Source organism: Daucus carota, chromosome 6, assembly GCF_001625215.2.
Source record: "Daucus carota subsp. sativus chromosome 6, DH1 v3.0, whole genome shotgun sequence".
Classification (NCBI taxonomy): Eukaryota; Viridiplantae; Streptophyta; class Magnoliopsida; order Apiales; family Apiaceae; genus Daucus; species Daucus carota.
The window spans coordinates 23,806,046-23,823,479 of record NC_030386.2 but is presented as its reverse complement, the minus strand read 5'-3'; the positions used below and the strand labels follow the sequence as shown (position 1 = coordinate 23,823,479).

General features: G+C 33.8%; 3 protein-coding genes across 4 annotated transcripts in view; all 3 read right to left on the bottom strand.

Annotated features, from left to right (window-relative positions):
- Positions 1-1,450: 1,450 nt before the first annotated feature.
- On the bottom strand, positions 1,451-3,565 carry LOC108226111 (cytosolic sulfotransferase 13-like). The gene is made up of 2 exons (XM_017401061.2): positions 3,483-3,565; positions 1,451-2,749 (listed from the first exon to the last, which is right to left on the bottom strand). The coding sequence occupies exons 1-2, from the start codon at positions 3,563-3,565 to the stop codon at positions 1,642-1,644; spliced, it is 1,191 nt and encodes a 396-aa protein (XP_017256550.1). The 3' UTR covers positions 1,451-1,641.
- Positions 3,566-3,735: 170 nt separating this feature from the next.
- On the bottom strand, positions 3,736-4,260 carry LOC108227052 (uncharacterized). The gene has a single exon (XM_017402051.2). It carries the CDS (start codon positions 4,064-4,066, stop codon positions 3,854-3,856), a length of 213 nt encoding a protein of 70 aa, XP_017257540.1. The 5' UTR covers positions 4,067-4,260; the 3' UTR covers positions 3,736-3,853.
- Positions 4,261-7,491: 3,231 nt separating this feature from the next.
- Positions 7,492-17,434, bottom strand: part of LOC108226729 (protein VERNALIZATION 1-like) — a 28,691-nt gene continuing 18,748 nt past the window's right edge. Inside the window, exons 2-7 of one of the 2 annotated variants that reach the window (XM_017401720.2) lie at positions 12,642-12,738; positions 12,312-12,376; positions 12,093-12,192; positions 10,088-10,129; positions 8,487-8,548; positions 7,492-8,391 (exon numbers count right to left, since the gene is read on the bottom strand). In XM_017401720.2, the coding sequence (XP_017257209.1) occupies positions 8,498-8,548; positions 10,088-10,129; positions 12,093-12,192; positions 12,312-12,376; positions 12,642-12,738 (355 nt within the window). In that variant the 3' untranslated portion in view covers positions 7,492-8,391; positions 8,487-8,497. Of the gene's footprint in view, positions 8,549-10,087; positions 10,130-12,092; positions 12,193-12,311; positions 12,377-12,641; positions 12,739-17,434 lie in introns of both variants that reach the window. The other variant, XM_064079008.1, reaches the window with a different exon arrangement.

The window sequence follows — 17,434 nt, the reverse complement described above, 5'->3', positions numbered from 1 at the left end:
GTGATGCAGACTGGGGTTCCTGTGCTTTTTCTGCAAAGTCTTTGTCTGGATATGCAATGTTTCTTGGTGATTCTTTGATTTCTTGGAAAACTAAGAAACAGAAGACCACATCTAAAAGTACTTGTGAGGCTGAATATCGTAGCATGAGTTATGCTACAAGTGAATTGATCTGGCTTCATGGCTTGCTTGCAGATCTTCATGTGTATGTTCCACAGCCTATCACTTTGTCTTGTGACAATACTGCTGCTCAATACATTGCTGAGAACCAGGTGTTTCAGGAGAGAACCAAGCATCTTCGTATTGATTGTCACTTCATTCGGGATTACATTGATCAGAATTTTATCCAGCTGGAACATGTGCAGTCTTCAATGCAGCTAGCTGATCTAATGACAAAATCTTTAGGTTCTACTCAGTTGAGGTTTCTCTCTTCCAAGCTTGGTTTGGTCTTGCATCATCCGAATCAAGCTTGAGGGGGGGATGTCAAAATATGTAAATATGTGTTAGGGTGTTTTTGTAAATAGCCATATTAAGTGGTTGTTAGAGTTAGTTACAGAGTAGTGGTTTGTATATAAAGCAAGATAGGCCTAGATTTCTATTCAAGTTTGTAAATACATTTTGATTGAATACAAGAGTTTTCTTCTCTCAACATATTCTCTTATAATCTTCATAATTTTCGTGCAATTGGAGGGGAGTGGGGACTGGTTGGGGTTAACTGTTCGGACTTTTGAAAGAAAAAGTTGATGGATTTTTTTTCCACATTAAATTCACTACTTCATGAATTTGAGCATTTAGCAAATTATGTTTCTGTGATCTGTATCATCTTGATCATGTTACTGTTAATGTCAATTAATGATGCAGCTGGAGTAATTTTTCATGTCTATCAACAACAATTACTATTGCTGCTTGAGGAACTTTTTATGCATATCAACTATTTTGAATAATAAAAACATTTTTATATACTATTGTCAAGATTTGTATTTCTAAAAAATTGAATATATATATATAATATAAATATATTTTTCTGGGTATATCAAACTACATGTAAAATTCAAAATAATAATTATTTTTAAACAGAAAAAATAGTGGACACGGAGAACAAGAAAAAACGTAAGAAATAAGTAAAGTTGGATGAAAAATATATAAAGTTGTGGGACCTATTTATATTTAATAATAGATTTAAGATTGTGGAGGTAAGTAGTGGGTGTAATTGTATTTATATTATCATAGAATGGAGATAATGAATGAGTGTAATATTATTTTATATTATTAAAAGTTATTATTATCAAAATATATAGAAATGATGCAACGATCTCGTAAAGAAAAAAATAGAGGTGATTCTCATGCATCATTCATGCCCACCACTTAGATATCTAGTTTTATTCTTTTCCAACAGAACACTGAGACACAACTGAACACTTAGAAATGGGTTTAAATGAATGAAATTCGAACAGGACATGAAGTATCCTCAGCATATAAAAAAAATCTATAAATTATTACAATTCATAAATTCTTATTAATATATTTAAACCACGATAAGATACAATACTTGGCATGGAGGAGTACAACTTAAAACGCAAAGACACACAAACAAGCCAACAAGGAAAAAATAGTACTAAAAGCAACAGACACTTGAATTCGATATCAAAGAACTAGTCCTGAACCACGGAACTTTTCCTCAGTAATCTGATCCAACTGAGCAGCCATCTCTGCAGTAAGGCACTTGTTCCCCTCTCCAACTTGACCATTCCGAAAAAATGAACTATTGCTTAATCCAGGCACCAAATGTCCCGTGTTATTAACCTGCAGTTTGCTCATGTTACCAAAACTACACAAACTCAAGATATCATCAATCATTTCCGAATTTTCTTCCTCGGGTGAGAAGGGCTTCCCAAGAAACTGCGCGAGGCGCCTGATCTGAGCACGAGGCTCAGACTTCAACTCTTCATACCTCATAAACAGCACCTTATCTGGTCTTTCCAGGCTTTCCTTCCAATACCCCAAGATTTGTTCCCAAATAGGCCCACCCGTCGTCGTGCCTCTGCAGAAAAAATGGAACGTCTCTTCCAGAGAAATGGGAGAAGGTCGAAGACTTGCATTGTTGGCGAAGTGAAAGAGCGATAAAAACGTGTCCCTGATGTCCCTGCACAAATACACAATCTTGACGTTAGCTGATCCGTCAGCATCCGCCTCTGTTATGGACTTGGGGAGGCTAATTATGGGAAAATGGCAGCCAAAGATCCTACTACTGCTGTCTACGAATAATGAGTCGTATTCGGATGGCTTGGTGGTTTCGAAAAAAGGGACAAGCTGATGAGGAGTGTTTTTCCGCAGAGGGTGATGAGCCTGGTGAGGAGGATGGTTTTGGCGGTTGACTAAAGCATAGAGAATGGCTTTCATCCAGGTGGTGCCAGATTTGGGTGCAGTTACAAGGAAGACATCGTTTTTTCGGGCTCGAAAATGTTGTTGACAGTCGATCAGGCCTTGCAGACCTAAAGGACTATACCAGAATCCTTGGTACTGATAAGTGTAGTCTACAATTATGCCTTTCTCTTTTGGCAGGGATGAAAGCCATTCTTGGTTATAAACCAGTGTCTCATCATGCTGAGGAGGAGACTGTTGTTTTGGCTTCCATGATATGTTGTGTGATATGCAAAGAAGAGATATGTGATATATAATGCATTGAGCGTTAGGACTGAGCTTTACTATTGTTAATGTTTGGACCAGAGTTAAATTTACTCCCTCCGTCCCCCTGAGTTGTATACATTGGGGGACGGGGACACGGCACGGACTTTAATGCTCTTGAAAAGTGTAGTTGTGCAATCTATTTTAAAAACACCCCGTCCCCACTGCTTAAAACTTCCACTCCTACGGCCTACGGCTCCCTCATTCAGAACCACTCCATAACAACTTATGCAAACGTCTCCCAAAAGTCTTTCCCAACTCACCTGCTGAGGAGAATACTGAGGGCCGTTTGACAAACTTAAAAACAGTGATTCTTTGTCTAAAATAAAGAGGTAGATTAGAAGTGAGAATTAAATAAGTTAATAAAGTGTCTTCAATATTAAGAAGTAGAAAAGAAAAGCTAGCCATCTTCTTAAAAGTAATTTTACTTATCTACACCAACGAGTCAGGAAAAGAAGAAGCTAGGAGTATAATTTGCTTCTGCTAAACAAACAGGGGCTAAGAGCTCGCGCAATCTGATTTATGACATAACCTGACTTATGTGAAAAGCGCATCGGTTCTATGCAAAATATAATTAAATATTTAATTATATTATATTAATATATTTAAAAATAATATTATGTGAAACTTGTATATCCATGTAATAATAGGAAATACTAGGTAGCCCAAATTGTTTTTCCAAAAATGTGATCTGTTAATTTCGTATGATATAATGATGAGGCTGAAGTAATTGCAAAGTAATCATATGAATTTTAATTGAATTTCTCTTTAAATGAATAATTGCAGGTCTATGCGAGTACAAGCTGAAGCATGTTCCTGCAAAATCAAGACCAGCACTATAAGAAAATTTGGAATTGACGTCGTCTATCAAATTCACCGCCATTACCAGAACTCCTGTTAAGTAATAAGTTCACCTCTACGAAATAATGTATATGCGACTTGATTTTCTAAAGTCTCAGCCAAAACCTTGGACATTTAAAACATATACTCGAATATTATAATTCGAATTTGTAACTCTAGCCTGATCAAAATTCAACTACATCTAACGCATCATAAAATCAAACAATTCCCATGCAGTGCAACACTGTACAAACTAAAAACTACTCATGTCAATTTATTCCAAAAGAAAGACGTAAGTATAGAGTAAAGAATTATTCGGACTCACGATATATCACTGGAAATGTATATGAATTCCTACAGCAACAATCAAGATTGTGTATATACAAAAATACAACACTGCATGAACCAAGATCGAAATCCCACTGGTGTACATATTTCCAAACTCCATCACTCTTCTCCGCGCTGGGAACTGGAAAAGAAACCCCGGTGAGAGCAATATGAACATCACCAGCGCCACGAAAACCGGCCCCCAATCAGTCTCCATGAGCTCTAGCTTTACGTGAAGATACAGAGACTTTAATGAACCCAGTTTTGTCACTTGTGGTTGTGTTCTTGAAGATTTATAATGCAGGTTTTTTTTCTTAGTGAGAACAAAAGGAGAAGATAATAAGAAATTGATTTGGTTGGGGATTGAGATAGAGAAGTGAGGGAAGGTATATTTATGTGTGCTTTTGGGAGGATGGTGGTGCTTTGCTTAATGGAGATTTAAAGAACCAACTTTTTGCATGGTTTTTTTGGCACTAATAAACTTCCAATTTTTTGGTTGTCGAGTGCTTATTGATTTATTTTTGTTTAGAGATTAATCAAGGTAGTGTGTGCATAAACTAATATTAGTCGGAGAAAAGCAGAACGGGTATCTGTAAAGTTGATGCTTACTCTTTTGGGTTACCTTGTGCTTAATTCTAACGGCTGGTTCGTGAAGCTTCAAGTAATCAGGTTATTGCTACCTGACAAAAATATAAATATAAATCGGGGGAAATCGCTAAAGACCCCAAAAAATCATCCCAAATTTTTTTCCCAAATGATGTGTCATAGTGTGATTGGTTACTTTCACTCCCATAATAATGAGATCCCCCTGCAGATTCATCAATCACCCAATCATAATATTCCACGTGTTCGCCACGTCATTCGGTAAAAAATTTTGGGAATTTTTTTTGGGGTCTCTAGCATCACCCTAAATCGGGAGAACCACTGATCGCTAACGGCTAATTTTGAAATAGGACCTATATTTGTTTTTCCAGATTGTATAAAGATTGAGCTCCTTGATTTAGGCACACTTTAAAATTCACTGATTTTTCTGAGGCTGTCCTGGTTCACGGAGTATTTTAATTAGGATTTGTCTAGTGTGTGTCTATGCTCACGTGCTAAGCACGAAATTTTATATGTTTTAAAATTTTTGATTGGTGTGGTGGTCCACTATTATTAAGTGTGTGTTTGGCACAGACTTATAAGCCCGACTTCTGAATTATAAGTTAGAAGCACTTATTTGTACCGTTTGTTTAAGAAGTCAAGAAGTACTTAAAAAAAGCTACGATTATTAGCTTTTGTCTTACGGCTTCCACTTATTTCCCAAACATTTTTATCACTTATAAGTCTTAAATTATTTCTAACTTCTACTTCACTTTATCAATTTAAGCAATAAGCACTTATTTTAAACTCACCCAAACGGCCCCTAAGATATGAGAGCCAGTAAAAATGAGTCAAACTTATAAAATTCCGTGTTTAGCATGTGCCCATGAGCATACACTAGAAAAACAGAAAACCCGGATTAATTAATTACTACCTCTGCTTCATATTACATGTCCACTGTTGAAAACAAAAAATTGTTTAGTTTTATACCACACCTTACTAAATTATATTTCCTATATCAAATACATGCCACATATTATACTTATTCTGTTTCTAAATAGTTGACGCTTGATTTTTTGACACATAATTCTAAGCGGTTTGACTGCATACTTAAAATTTTTATTTAAAAAATTTCTTTTATTAAATAAAAATGTTAAATTTATACTTTAATTCACAAACGGAAAATTTTAAAAATATTAACTCTAACTATGCAGTCATTGCACTTGAAAATGTGTGCACAAAAATCATACGTCAAGTATTTGAAACAGATGAAGTACTACTTGGTCACTGCAATAAATAAAAAAAATTAAAAAAATTGTTTTTCTTAATATACATAATTTGTTCGAAAATGTATACTCCCTTTGTTACGGTTACTATTTTGGGATGTCCCTCTCATTTCTTTACGTTACTATAAATAGTAAGTTTTTCTCATCATTACACCCACTATCTTCCCCCACTATCTCATATTTAACAATAAAAACTACTATTACACCCACTACTTTCCTCCACTATTGTCTTGGTCTCTGTGTCCCCCTCCAATGTAAACAATTGAGGGGGCGGAGGGAACATGTATTATGAAATGAATGAGAGTAATTTTCAAAATAGAATGCAAAGAAGAAGCGGTCCAATTGGAAAAGAGCTGAGACACCTGGCGTAAAACCTGGTACAATCACCCATAATGCAGTGCACGTGTACAACTTCATACTAACTTTTCTTCAACATGCACAAAATCCTTCAACTTCCCAGCCTTCATTTTCTTTTTAACCTCAACATCAATTCCTTCTATTGTCTCTGCATCTTCTATTCCCATCTCTTTATCATACACACATAGATTCATGTATAAATATATTCTCCACTTCTGTCACGAGCAGCAGTGGTGAAGGTGACTGTTGAGGCCTTGGCGTCCGAGTTGATTACAAGAACAGAGACATCATTTTTAAGTTCCAAACCAAGTTAGTTAAATTCGCATCTTCCTTTTATATCTTCTCGTTTATTTATGTTTCCGTGCCATTATTTTGTTCATTTGCTATTTTCTTCAATGACGTAATGAGAACATATGAAAATGCATATATTGCGCCGCAAGAAATAGGGGTTTTACCGACCGCAAAATCGGTCGGAATAGGATAAGTTTGGATTTGCATATCGATTGAGGATTAATAGTAAGTATGGGGTTTAGACATAATTGACTCTAACCAAATTTAAAATTATTGCCCCCGTCTGGCCATTTGTATCATTAAGGACAAAAATATTTAGGCTTAATGGCCAATTAATCCTCCATAAGTTTCACCGTCATATGTAGGTTCTGTTCACCTATGTGATGAAGGAATTCTCGGAGGATGTGGATCTTGAAACAATTATACAAGTAGAAGTATTAAGCTTAAGATTAAGCAGACATGGTATAAATAGTACTCGTAATTTTTTTACTAATCATCACTACAAGTATTTATAGTTTTATCTGAGAAACATTGTATTAGAATTAAGTAAACCAATATATTATTGAATTCCAAGTCCGTTACAGTACTTGGGGCCAAAACGGTACATTCCAACGAAATTATTTCAGTTGGCTACCACTTCCATGCCCACCCCCAAATTCACCAAAATATAGACATCAAAATGGCAACCAAATCACAGCTTGACATAATAGCAACTTGCGTGACATTCTTTTCTACCCATGTCATATAATACATACTTCACATTCTGAAAATGATTCTTAACTTTTGGAAACATTAAGATTAATTAGAAGCATTTTCTGTAGCATATTACAAAATTAAAGCAGCTGGGGATAGACTCTAAATATTTTATCTGCTCAAGCACTTTCATGAACAGCTTAATCTGACTTTAGGTAAATCGTAATATGAATGGTATAGAGCAAGCAATAACAAATGGAGAGGTGCAATTTTCTGCCCAAGGAAATGCCTGGAAGTATTTATGGTTAATATTTCAATAACTTTTTTTTTGAGGCATAAGGAAATGCCTGGTTTGTGATTGAAATATTATTTAAATAATTTGGTACTATTGTGTGAGATTTACATGGGGTGAGAAGAATTTTTGAAAAACCTTATTTCAATAGGTCACTGGGTACGTATCTTTGATATGATAGGCATTTCTGAGGATATCCCAGGGTAAGAAATTTTAAGTGGAAACGAGTACCTATTTACTTAAATTTACTTGTTAGTGGAATATTAGCCAATTTAAACACCCGATCTATTCAAGGAAACACAAACCGAGAAATATAGTCATCCATAGAAGGTTGACTAAAATTATAGACAACAAATGGACGTGGTTGGAGTAACTCACTTTTTAGCCAAGGACTTTGTCATGAATTACAAATAGCCATGATTTTCAAGGAAACACAAACCGAGAAAATATGTACAAGTCCAAAGGGTTCCTTGTTCTTTGCACTAAACAGCACTGGGTGGCCCTAGTATCCCCACAAGATGTCTTCTTTCTTTTCTTTTTTCTTTTAACAAGAGACCGCAAGTCTGTATCCTGACAATCTACACATAAATTTATAGTTGAATGAGCAAGGATATATATAATAATAGAAGTTTAGATTTGTATATTAAACACATAGGATAATATCATTTCTTTCACGGCATCCAGTCATATCTAAATCCATTTATAACCCTCAACAACGGCTCCCTTCTTCTTTTTACTTTTATATTAATATATTTTTTTCCCCTTCTCTTTATCCATGAACTTCTCACTAGATGAAGAAAACCATATTCTTTTAGTTGGCAAAAAAAAAACAAATGTTCCCAATTGATACACAAGATTGGCTACTATATGTTCCCAGCAATATATTTATATATGTTCAATATATTACAGAAATAAGACATAAGTTAGACTTCATTGTAATTATCGGTTTATCCAGTCATTCAGTCGTGAGCAGCAGTAGTAGTGGAAGACCTGACCCAAAAAGATGTGTGCAATCTGTCATGGTCAATCTCGAGTATTTATCTGAGGTCACCATAACATAATGTAAAAGAGACTAGTTAGCAAACAATATCTCATCTTCCTACTACTAATACTTATCTGAGCATGTAAAAGCATACTTCTGGTTATTTTAGGAAGCCTGTTCTTCAATAGCTGCTGCTCCTTCACTTTGTCCTTTTTCCTGTTCATAATTAATTTGGCACATTATTACCATATTATAATTTGGATACAACAGCCAAAATCACTGTGATTTTTACTACCATAATCCAATCTTGTGATTGGTTTTACTATCCTTTGAATCAAATAAGAGGTATTACTTGCACCTCTGTTATTAGAATAAGAATGTGATAAGAATTTATTTACTAGGAATATAATTCAATCTGGTACCGTATAAGTCTGGGGAATATAATATGAATCTATTAACTAGGAATAAAAATAAAAGATTTCCAAGTCTTGGCATATTAGTTTTGGCCATGAATTTTACACTCATGGAACCTATGGTTTTATATGGCTGTGTGCCTGTCTTACTATCTACAAACATAAAGAAGCAATTGCGCACTTAAAAGTACCTATTAATCATAAGTACGAATCTCACAAGAGAAAACACACAAATGGACTGAGATATAGCTTTAGATTCGCCTAGATTCATATTGGGAGCCCTACAGAACCCCAGGGTTTGCTTTCTGCAGGTGGGGGATATTTTTCATGGTCAAAAATATATACCGCGGAACCTGGTAAGGGACAAACTCTCCCTAGAGTCTAGAATATTTTTAGTACGTATCTTATTCCTGACTTAGGTAATGGATCTTCTTCAATGCTCTGAAATTTTTTCACTTAAGTATGTACATATAAGAAGAAATAATTCGACAGGTTGCTAATGCAGTCTGCAAATTATATATGACTTTCACTTAATTTTATCTATATATATATATATATAGGCTCATGATCAAATAGAAACCACTTTTAAAATAAAAACTAGAAACCAATAGAAGTTAGTGATATCCTCAGTACAATTTAGTGATATTCTCTTTACGATTTAGTGATATGTGTTGCACGAATTAGTGAAAACTTGCGGAAACTGCCCAGAATTTCTGAATCTGTTCTAGTTGCCGATTCAGGTGGTGGTTGCGGTGGTGGAGATAATGGAGGTGAAGGTGGAGATGGAGGTGGTGGACATGGAAGGAGCCTTTAGCTTTGTCCGGCAGATTTTTGGCAAAGATCTGGAATTTAAATCGGCATTAAGCTAGATATACGTTACTGTAGGTGAGGAGGACCGAGGTGGAGGTGAGGACGAAGGTGCAGGTGGAGGTGGAGATGGGGGTGGAATGGAAAGGGCGGTGGAGGCCGGAGGGGGGTTGGATTTGGTGGTGATATAAATAATGGAGGCCGACATGGAGGTGGTGGCTATGGAGGGTCGGGCGGCATGGAGGTGGAGAGAGTAGCAGAGACTTGGCGGGGTGGTAGGGTGAAGCTCCCAGAAGTGGGGTGGAGGGTTGGTGGGTTGGAGAAGAAGAAGGAGAAAGTGGGGTTGTTTGAGAATTTAGTCATATTCTCTTAGAAATTTAGTGATAGTTTCTAGTTTCTAGAATAAGGAGGTTTCTATTGGAGTAAAACTCTATATATATATATATATATATATATATATATATATATAACTATGGATAATGTAATTTTGTACTTTATATCACATTAAGATGTAAAAAACCTCTACTGTCCATACCTTCTCGTGAATAAGAGACATTGAATTCCTGATCGCTTGTTCCTGTACATCACAGGAATAAAGTAAGCACCACACATATGTATTTTCAACTTTTGGTATGTATATTTTTACATTTTAATTTGCTCGTCAAAAACTAATGTCGACACTAATTAAGTACAAATAAAAAAGATAAAGAATTATCTTTTCCGAACTTGTACTCATATATAAGAAAACTTTAATCTGTGCCAAGTTCTCAATTGGGAATTATAGAAATAAAATTAGGCAATTATACTTACATGGTGTTTAAACACTCTTCCTTTTCTAATTACAAAAAAAATAAAATCATATAGAACTACTCTTTTCTATTTTGTTCTTGCTGTCTGAGGTGCTCCATGCCCACAATAATATGAAAATTAAAGGCGAGTTTTAAATTTCAAAAGTATTTATAGAGCTCTCAAATTGACGTGTGCGGCGTCAGTATCTTAGCCTGCTAGTACTTATCTAGCCAGAAAAGGCCTCTCAAATTTTTAGCTCAATCAACTTATAATTAGAGAATCCACTCGATTCTCTCTACTTCTGGGTATCTGGATTTACTGGTGATATAATTTTAGGTTCATCAATTTGTTTTTTTGGTTCTTTGCTATCAATGTGCTCTGTTTTTAATCTGATATTATGGCAAAGGTTTACAGTTTTGCTCTGCAGACGGACCTTTGGTTTTTCTTCCTAGAAGTAACATGACAATTGTACCTATATAATAACTGGACCATTTGAAGCATTCACTAATGTATATACATATTGCATGGTGGACTTTTATGTGGTGTATTGAGTGTCAAGGTTAGGTTTATTTGTTATGGAGGTTAGTTAGCAATATGTATGCAATATCCTGTTTGACAGAAGCATTGAGTTATTAGTACCATATAATAGAACCTCTGAATTTGAATATTATACTAGGCAATAGTAAACTCTGTTAAGAACAAAAAGAACAGGTACAAATGCGGACCAGTTATAGATAAGAATTAATTTATATTGTAACAAGAATTGGAAAATTGCTGCATCATAATTTAAAAATAATAATAAATATAATTCTCTTGCATTAATTTGAAGACAAAGTAGTACGAACACACACACATAGATTGGGACGCTAACATGTCCTTTTGGCTGTTGCCACCAATATTGACATGTTCTTTATGATTGATAGCCATACTATACAAGTGGACAAACTCCTCAAGGTATGTTACCAATTTGGACATTTTGCATTTCTGTGCAAATATTATTCAGCTTGACTCTCCAATTATTCATTAGATATTTTCGTTCTTAGTCAGATGCCTAGATTAACTGCATGTTATTGCGACACAAAAAAACATTTACACTGCCGCCTTGGTACACAATACATGCTTTGGGTAAGGTCAATCACTAGAGATTTAAATATTCATGCATATATTTTCCTACCCAGAGACTAGAACATTTGACCTTTGCTCACTAAAGGGCGAAGGACACTAGAATATGTTTTCACGTATTATGAAGTTTATAAATTGAATTTTATAAAAAGAAAAATATATTTCTAGTATCACTAAATATCTATTTACTTTGATTATGAAACATATAAAGTATTTTATCGCGTCTGGCTTTGAAAAACATGACACAATTGCTTCTTGGATTTATCTGGAAATGTATAAACAAATTTTACCAAGTCAGTCTCTATTTGAGAATAACCTTGAGGAATATTTTTGTAGTCCGACTGTCTACTTTATAGAAATTTTGCTATGTATGTGTTCTGAACCACTTGTATGATTTTCCTAGAGTTAGTAATACATCAATAATGCATTTCCATTATCAAGCACCCGATCTCATACTTGTTGAGTTTCGTGTAGCAAACATGAAACTATTATATACGAACGTGTCCATTGACCTTCTGGGTCTAATTTACAATATCGTAATTTGACATTATTGCTTTGTGTCAGTCTTGTTTCGTGAGAGGAGTCATAATCCCTAAAAAGTTGTCCTGAATCTACTTGTTGGAACTGACCTTTGTACTTCTTGTTCGTCGTAATAGATCTTCAAGCTGTTGCTCCATTCGATTAAGCTCTGCCATATTTAACTGTTCCACCTTTTGCTCCTCAAGTTGCCTGCAAAAGACCAAATAAGAACCATGTTGTAAAAGGAACATACACGTATCATAACCAGAGACCAAACGAAAAGTTTATAGCCATATCTTGTAATAATGCAATTTAGTATTGACCATTACCTCTGGATCTCGTTAAGATGCACAGAAATAGTTGAAGCTGCTCTAGGTTCTGTAACAATCTTGTTCTGCAACATTTGGAATACAGCTTAGGGAATCCAGTTTTCCCATGTGCATAAAAGGTGAAAGTATTGAAGTCCAGTCAAAATGATGATTTCATGTCTTTATCGTATTAATGAATCAAGCTGTTGTTTAGCATTTATGGGGAGTCTAGAATGAGTTACAAAAGTAGGCAATCCTAAAATTCAGAGAATACAAAACTACTAGTCAATATACAGGGAAGTTAACCTCATTTTTTTGTATATACACTAGTCAATATACAGGGAAGTTAACCTCATTTTTTTGTGTTTTATGTAAACTAGTGCTAGGAGCTTCCATTCCAAATTCCGGTCTCTGTTTGTCTCGTATGTAATCATAGATTTTCCGCAGGCTGTGACATGAGAGAAGAAGAGGTAAAGTAATGTGTTAGGAATAAGGTATAAATGTTGCATGATAAAAGTTGAATTCTACTCTTCAGGAGCATGGGTCGATGACTAATGCAGTACATAATGCAGCGTTCATAACATAATTTAGTTCATTTACTCAGTGGGGCATCTTTTCTTAACGACTTGGTATTTGAAACAGACTGTTCTTTTACTTAATACATAGCATACTGCCTCAGAAATTTTCTTTATTGTCTTATTAAAATGCTACGTTGAAATTTTGCTTCACGTTTAAGCTTGTAACTATCAAATACGCAGTACTCAGAGCTGTGCCTGAGATTTGGAGTGCCCGGTTCAAAATTTTAAAAGTGCCCTTATAATAAATACATGATATAGTAATAAAATATTAAAGATTATAATAAAAGTATTACAATTAAAATGCATAAAATAAATTTTGTTACATATTTAAAATTGCAAATAATTATTTGAATATTAAATTTTACAAAGTAGGAATTCATTTAAAAGAAACCAATTATACATCCAGATTTAGTTTATATGTATACTTTTTTTTTTGCTAAATAGTTTATATGTATACTTGTTTAAATTTATAAATATACATTGTTTAAATTTATATAAACCCGTTTCTCAATTTATTTTATATTTGAATTGACTTGTTTCTTATAATATATATGTATGTATATATATGAAAAATAGATATAATTAAAAATAATTAATTACCTAAAGATGAATCAATGGTCACCAAGAAATAAAAGAATTAGTGTACATAGTTAAATTAATTAATTGTAATGAAGTGATTGAAATTATTAATTAAAACTATTATAAACATGATTATTATATTAGTATCTCTAGAATTTATGTGACTTATTCAAGATAATAATAAAATTTTATTTACTGTGTATAATATTTTTAATGTACAATTTTTAATCTTAAAATATAATATATAGTTTTCATTTCATTTTAACCACACATATATACATCAATATAAAAAATTGTGCCCTACTTTAGTTGGGCCCTGTTCCGTCGAACAACTCGCACACAGATCAATAATATAAATCAGTTAGGAATCTCTAGAAAGTAGAATGTTAGTTTGTGATCTCTAGAAAGCAGAATATTAGTTTGCGAGGAAAATCCAACTGATCAACATGCCCAAACACAGATAGCTTTTCAAATAGGAACACATGTATGAGTCTTTGTTGAACCTAGCATGAAACAGAAACTAGTCTGTCAAATCCTATTAAACAAGCAAATGTTACACCAATATCATTTCAAATTCAGCAGATATTTTTTTGAACATGTTTTTCTAGTTTGTACGGGATGCAAGGCTTTAATCTAGACTTGAATGTTCGAGCTCAAGTACAGTTTCTCTTCTCCCAGGTTCGCAACCCTGATGTACCCTGTGCTATATGTGGTTGTGGTTGAGTTGACAGTGCACTGGAGATGCTAATTATTAGTTACTAAGAACCCTCAGAACAGATAAATATTATAATAAGATTTGGAAAATCTTCTCAAGTTTTTTGTATGAAGAATTTTGTCCTCAATTTGAGAGACCTAACCAAGTTGCTAACTTTGAGATAGCACACATAATATGATACCCCAAATTGACATCCTCTCAATTTGATAAATACAGACATTTCTTTCCAATACGCAATCTCCCTAATCAAGTTGCTAACTTTGAGATAATATACATAACATGATGTCCCAAACCGGCATCCTTTTAATTTGATGAATATAGGCATTTCTTTCTTATAGTCAATCACCCTGACCAAGTTGTTAAGTTTGAATCAGCAATTTAGCCTCAAGAATATGATGCCTCAAACCCACATCCCCCAATTTGATGAATACAGTTGATGAAACACTTGGTTCGGGATACTCCCGAATCCCACAAACAAAATTAAGGACAGTGCCAACGCACTTTTGATGGAGTATAGCTCTAATTTCATATTTAACGACTCAAATCTCTCAAAAAATATGCGGTTGTTCATTATTGTCGATTATTATAACACTTGTATCGATAATATCCGCTACTCCAAGAATTTTTACATGTAGTAATAGAGCTAAGAAGAAATAAATCAAATAAACCTTAAGAACACTACTATTATTCACTTATGTTTAGGAATATATTTATCCACAAGCATATAATTCTGGTGAAATAGATATGATTTATTGGCTAAAATAGCACATACTATGTTATATGTAGTACTTAACGAGTCAAACTGATGCAGAACGAAAGCTCGAATAGTCCGTAAGAATGCACTTAAGTCCGCCAACTCGAATTTGAATAAGATAACGGGAATATAAAACCCTAAAATGATATAATAATAAATCCTAACTAAAATCAAACGAAAAAAATTGACCCCAGATCTCACAAATTCGGGAGGCAATGCCCAGAATGCCAGTTGGAAAAAATGGCCTCAAAAACCAGTTAGTAATGCTGATAATCTAGTGTTTTCAATTTGGGAAGAAAACGCTCGATCGTGCAGTGTTTTGCTGGTTTAACCCCAGCAAAATGTTAGACGATATAGCGTTGTATTTGGATTGACTAAATTAGACGCTACATAGCGTTCTGTCAGAGTTAACCTTATTAGAGGCTACACGATGTAGCGTTGTGTTAGGATTAACCTAACATAACGTTACATAAACTAGCGTTCGGTTAGGTTATCTCTAACATAACGCTAAACGATGTAGCATTTTTGATAAATAACCAAAACGTTACACAATGTAACGTTACTAAATAATACTTGGGGGCCATTGTTCTGATATTTAAGACATTAATGCTGGATATAGTGATAGTGAGGGCCAACACCCATCAAACAATAATAAAACCGGCCTGTTCATGTAACTTGCAAGCATGATCTTGCACCGTAACCACAATTTAATATTTCTTTTAGTTTTGACATGATTATGCAAAATTCTCGACAAGCCCATGCCTTGTGATGGCTTCTGACCAATACTTTTCTTCATGATAAGTTTTCCTTCAAAATCAGGGGCTTATTGTCATACATCAATCCCTCCCACCAGTGAAAAACATAATCTCGAGTTAACATTTGGATTTGAAAGAACATCATAGTAAGCAAGTCCAAATACTTTTATCCACTATGTATTTCAGGATTATCTATAACCAGATAATATGCTTCTACCTTCTCAATCCACAAAAGAATATTTTCAGTTTTAAGGTATTCACCAAAGTCTGGATTTCGCTTTCTCTATATAGAAATTTGATTGTAAATCTCTATATGGGTTATCACGTACAGGAACCTTGTTTTCTTTAGGACAATGAAAACCACCATATATCTTCATGCAAATCCCAAATCCTTCAACTTCATTTTTTGTTGGTTATAGCCTTTGTCTTTATATTATGGATGAATTCACTAATATCGGATACAACTTCTAATTTATTCTCCACGCAGTCGGCCATTAAACCAGGCAAAATCCGAACTCTATTGCCACTTAACGCAGAATGGAACGTAGGCACATATAATTCCGCCAACACAAATTTGAACAAGATAAATATGGAATCCGCTAGAAAATATAAAATACTCTCAAAGGGTTTTATAATTAATTAAAAGTTCTTTCATAGAATACATTTAATATTGTTTATTATAGGGATATAAAATTTTAGAATGATTTAATAATAAATTTTAATTAAAATAAAGTCTTAACATCCCCAAATTTACAAATAAAAGAAAATCGATTAGAAAATTAACTTCTCAATCGCATTATCTAAATACACTAATTTGTAGACAACTTTTGGTGAAAATTAAGATTATGAAATTGTTATAGTTCCCTGATCGAGTTTGTAAATTTTTAGATATTTTAATGCTAGTGCACACTCATCATATTTGATATATAATGTCCAATATACAAAACAAGTATGCCTTGTACAACGGGAACTTTTTATTATAATTCTTAATATACTAATCTAATGCAAGACAAGTTTTGGTGACAATTATGATTATGAAACAAATATTACCTATGCAGAGCAAATTTCTTTAGAGCTCTTAAAAAACTAATTTGATGCAAGACATTTTTTGTGACAATTAAGATTATGAAATTATTATATAAGTGTTTTGATCAATTTTGTAATTTTTTAAGCTTTTGATGCGAATGGACGGTCGTCTTCTTTCATATATAATATTTGGTATACCAAACAAGTGTCTCCTCTGTACAGCGAACTTCATGAGAATGATGCTTTTCGTCTAACTTACGATTATCATTATATTTAATATAAAATATCAAGATAGTATCCAAGTCAGAACAATCACTTTATTTGGCTCATCCTGACAAAAGAAGCGTTAAATCACATTCTGAATCTGCATGAATGTCTCAATTTTATGATCATGCAATTATTGGCCATTTAAGTTGTAATTAAATCACAAGAATCATTTTTTAAGTCATTATTGTCTCTTCCAACAAGAAACTATTAATGTGTTTTGTTGGTGTGAATGACATGAAATGAATAAAATTATTGGATAACTAGATTGAAGATATATAAGAATATGAGACCGAATAAAATATTTGTGATGAGATTCGGGTAGAAAATGAGTATAGAAGGAATGGAGCATTCCTTATCAAATTGAGAGGTCTAAACTCTAAATAAGAATGTATGAAAGAAGAAATGAAATAGTGAAGATTTATACAATAAAGTTCGAATTCTATTCAGTCATATCAATATTCATCCATCCC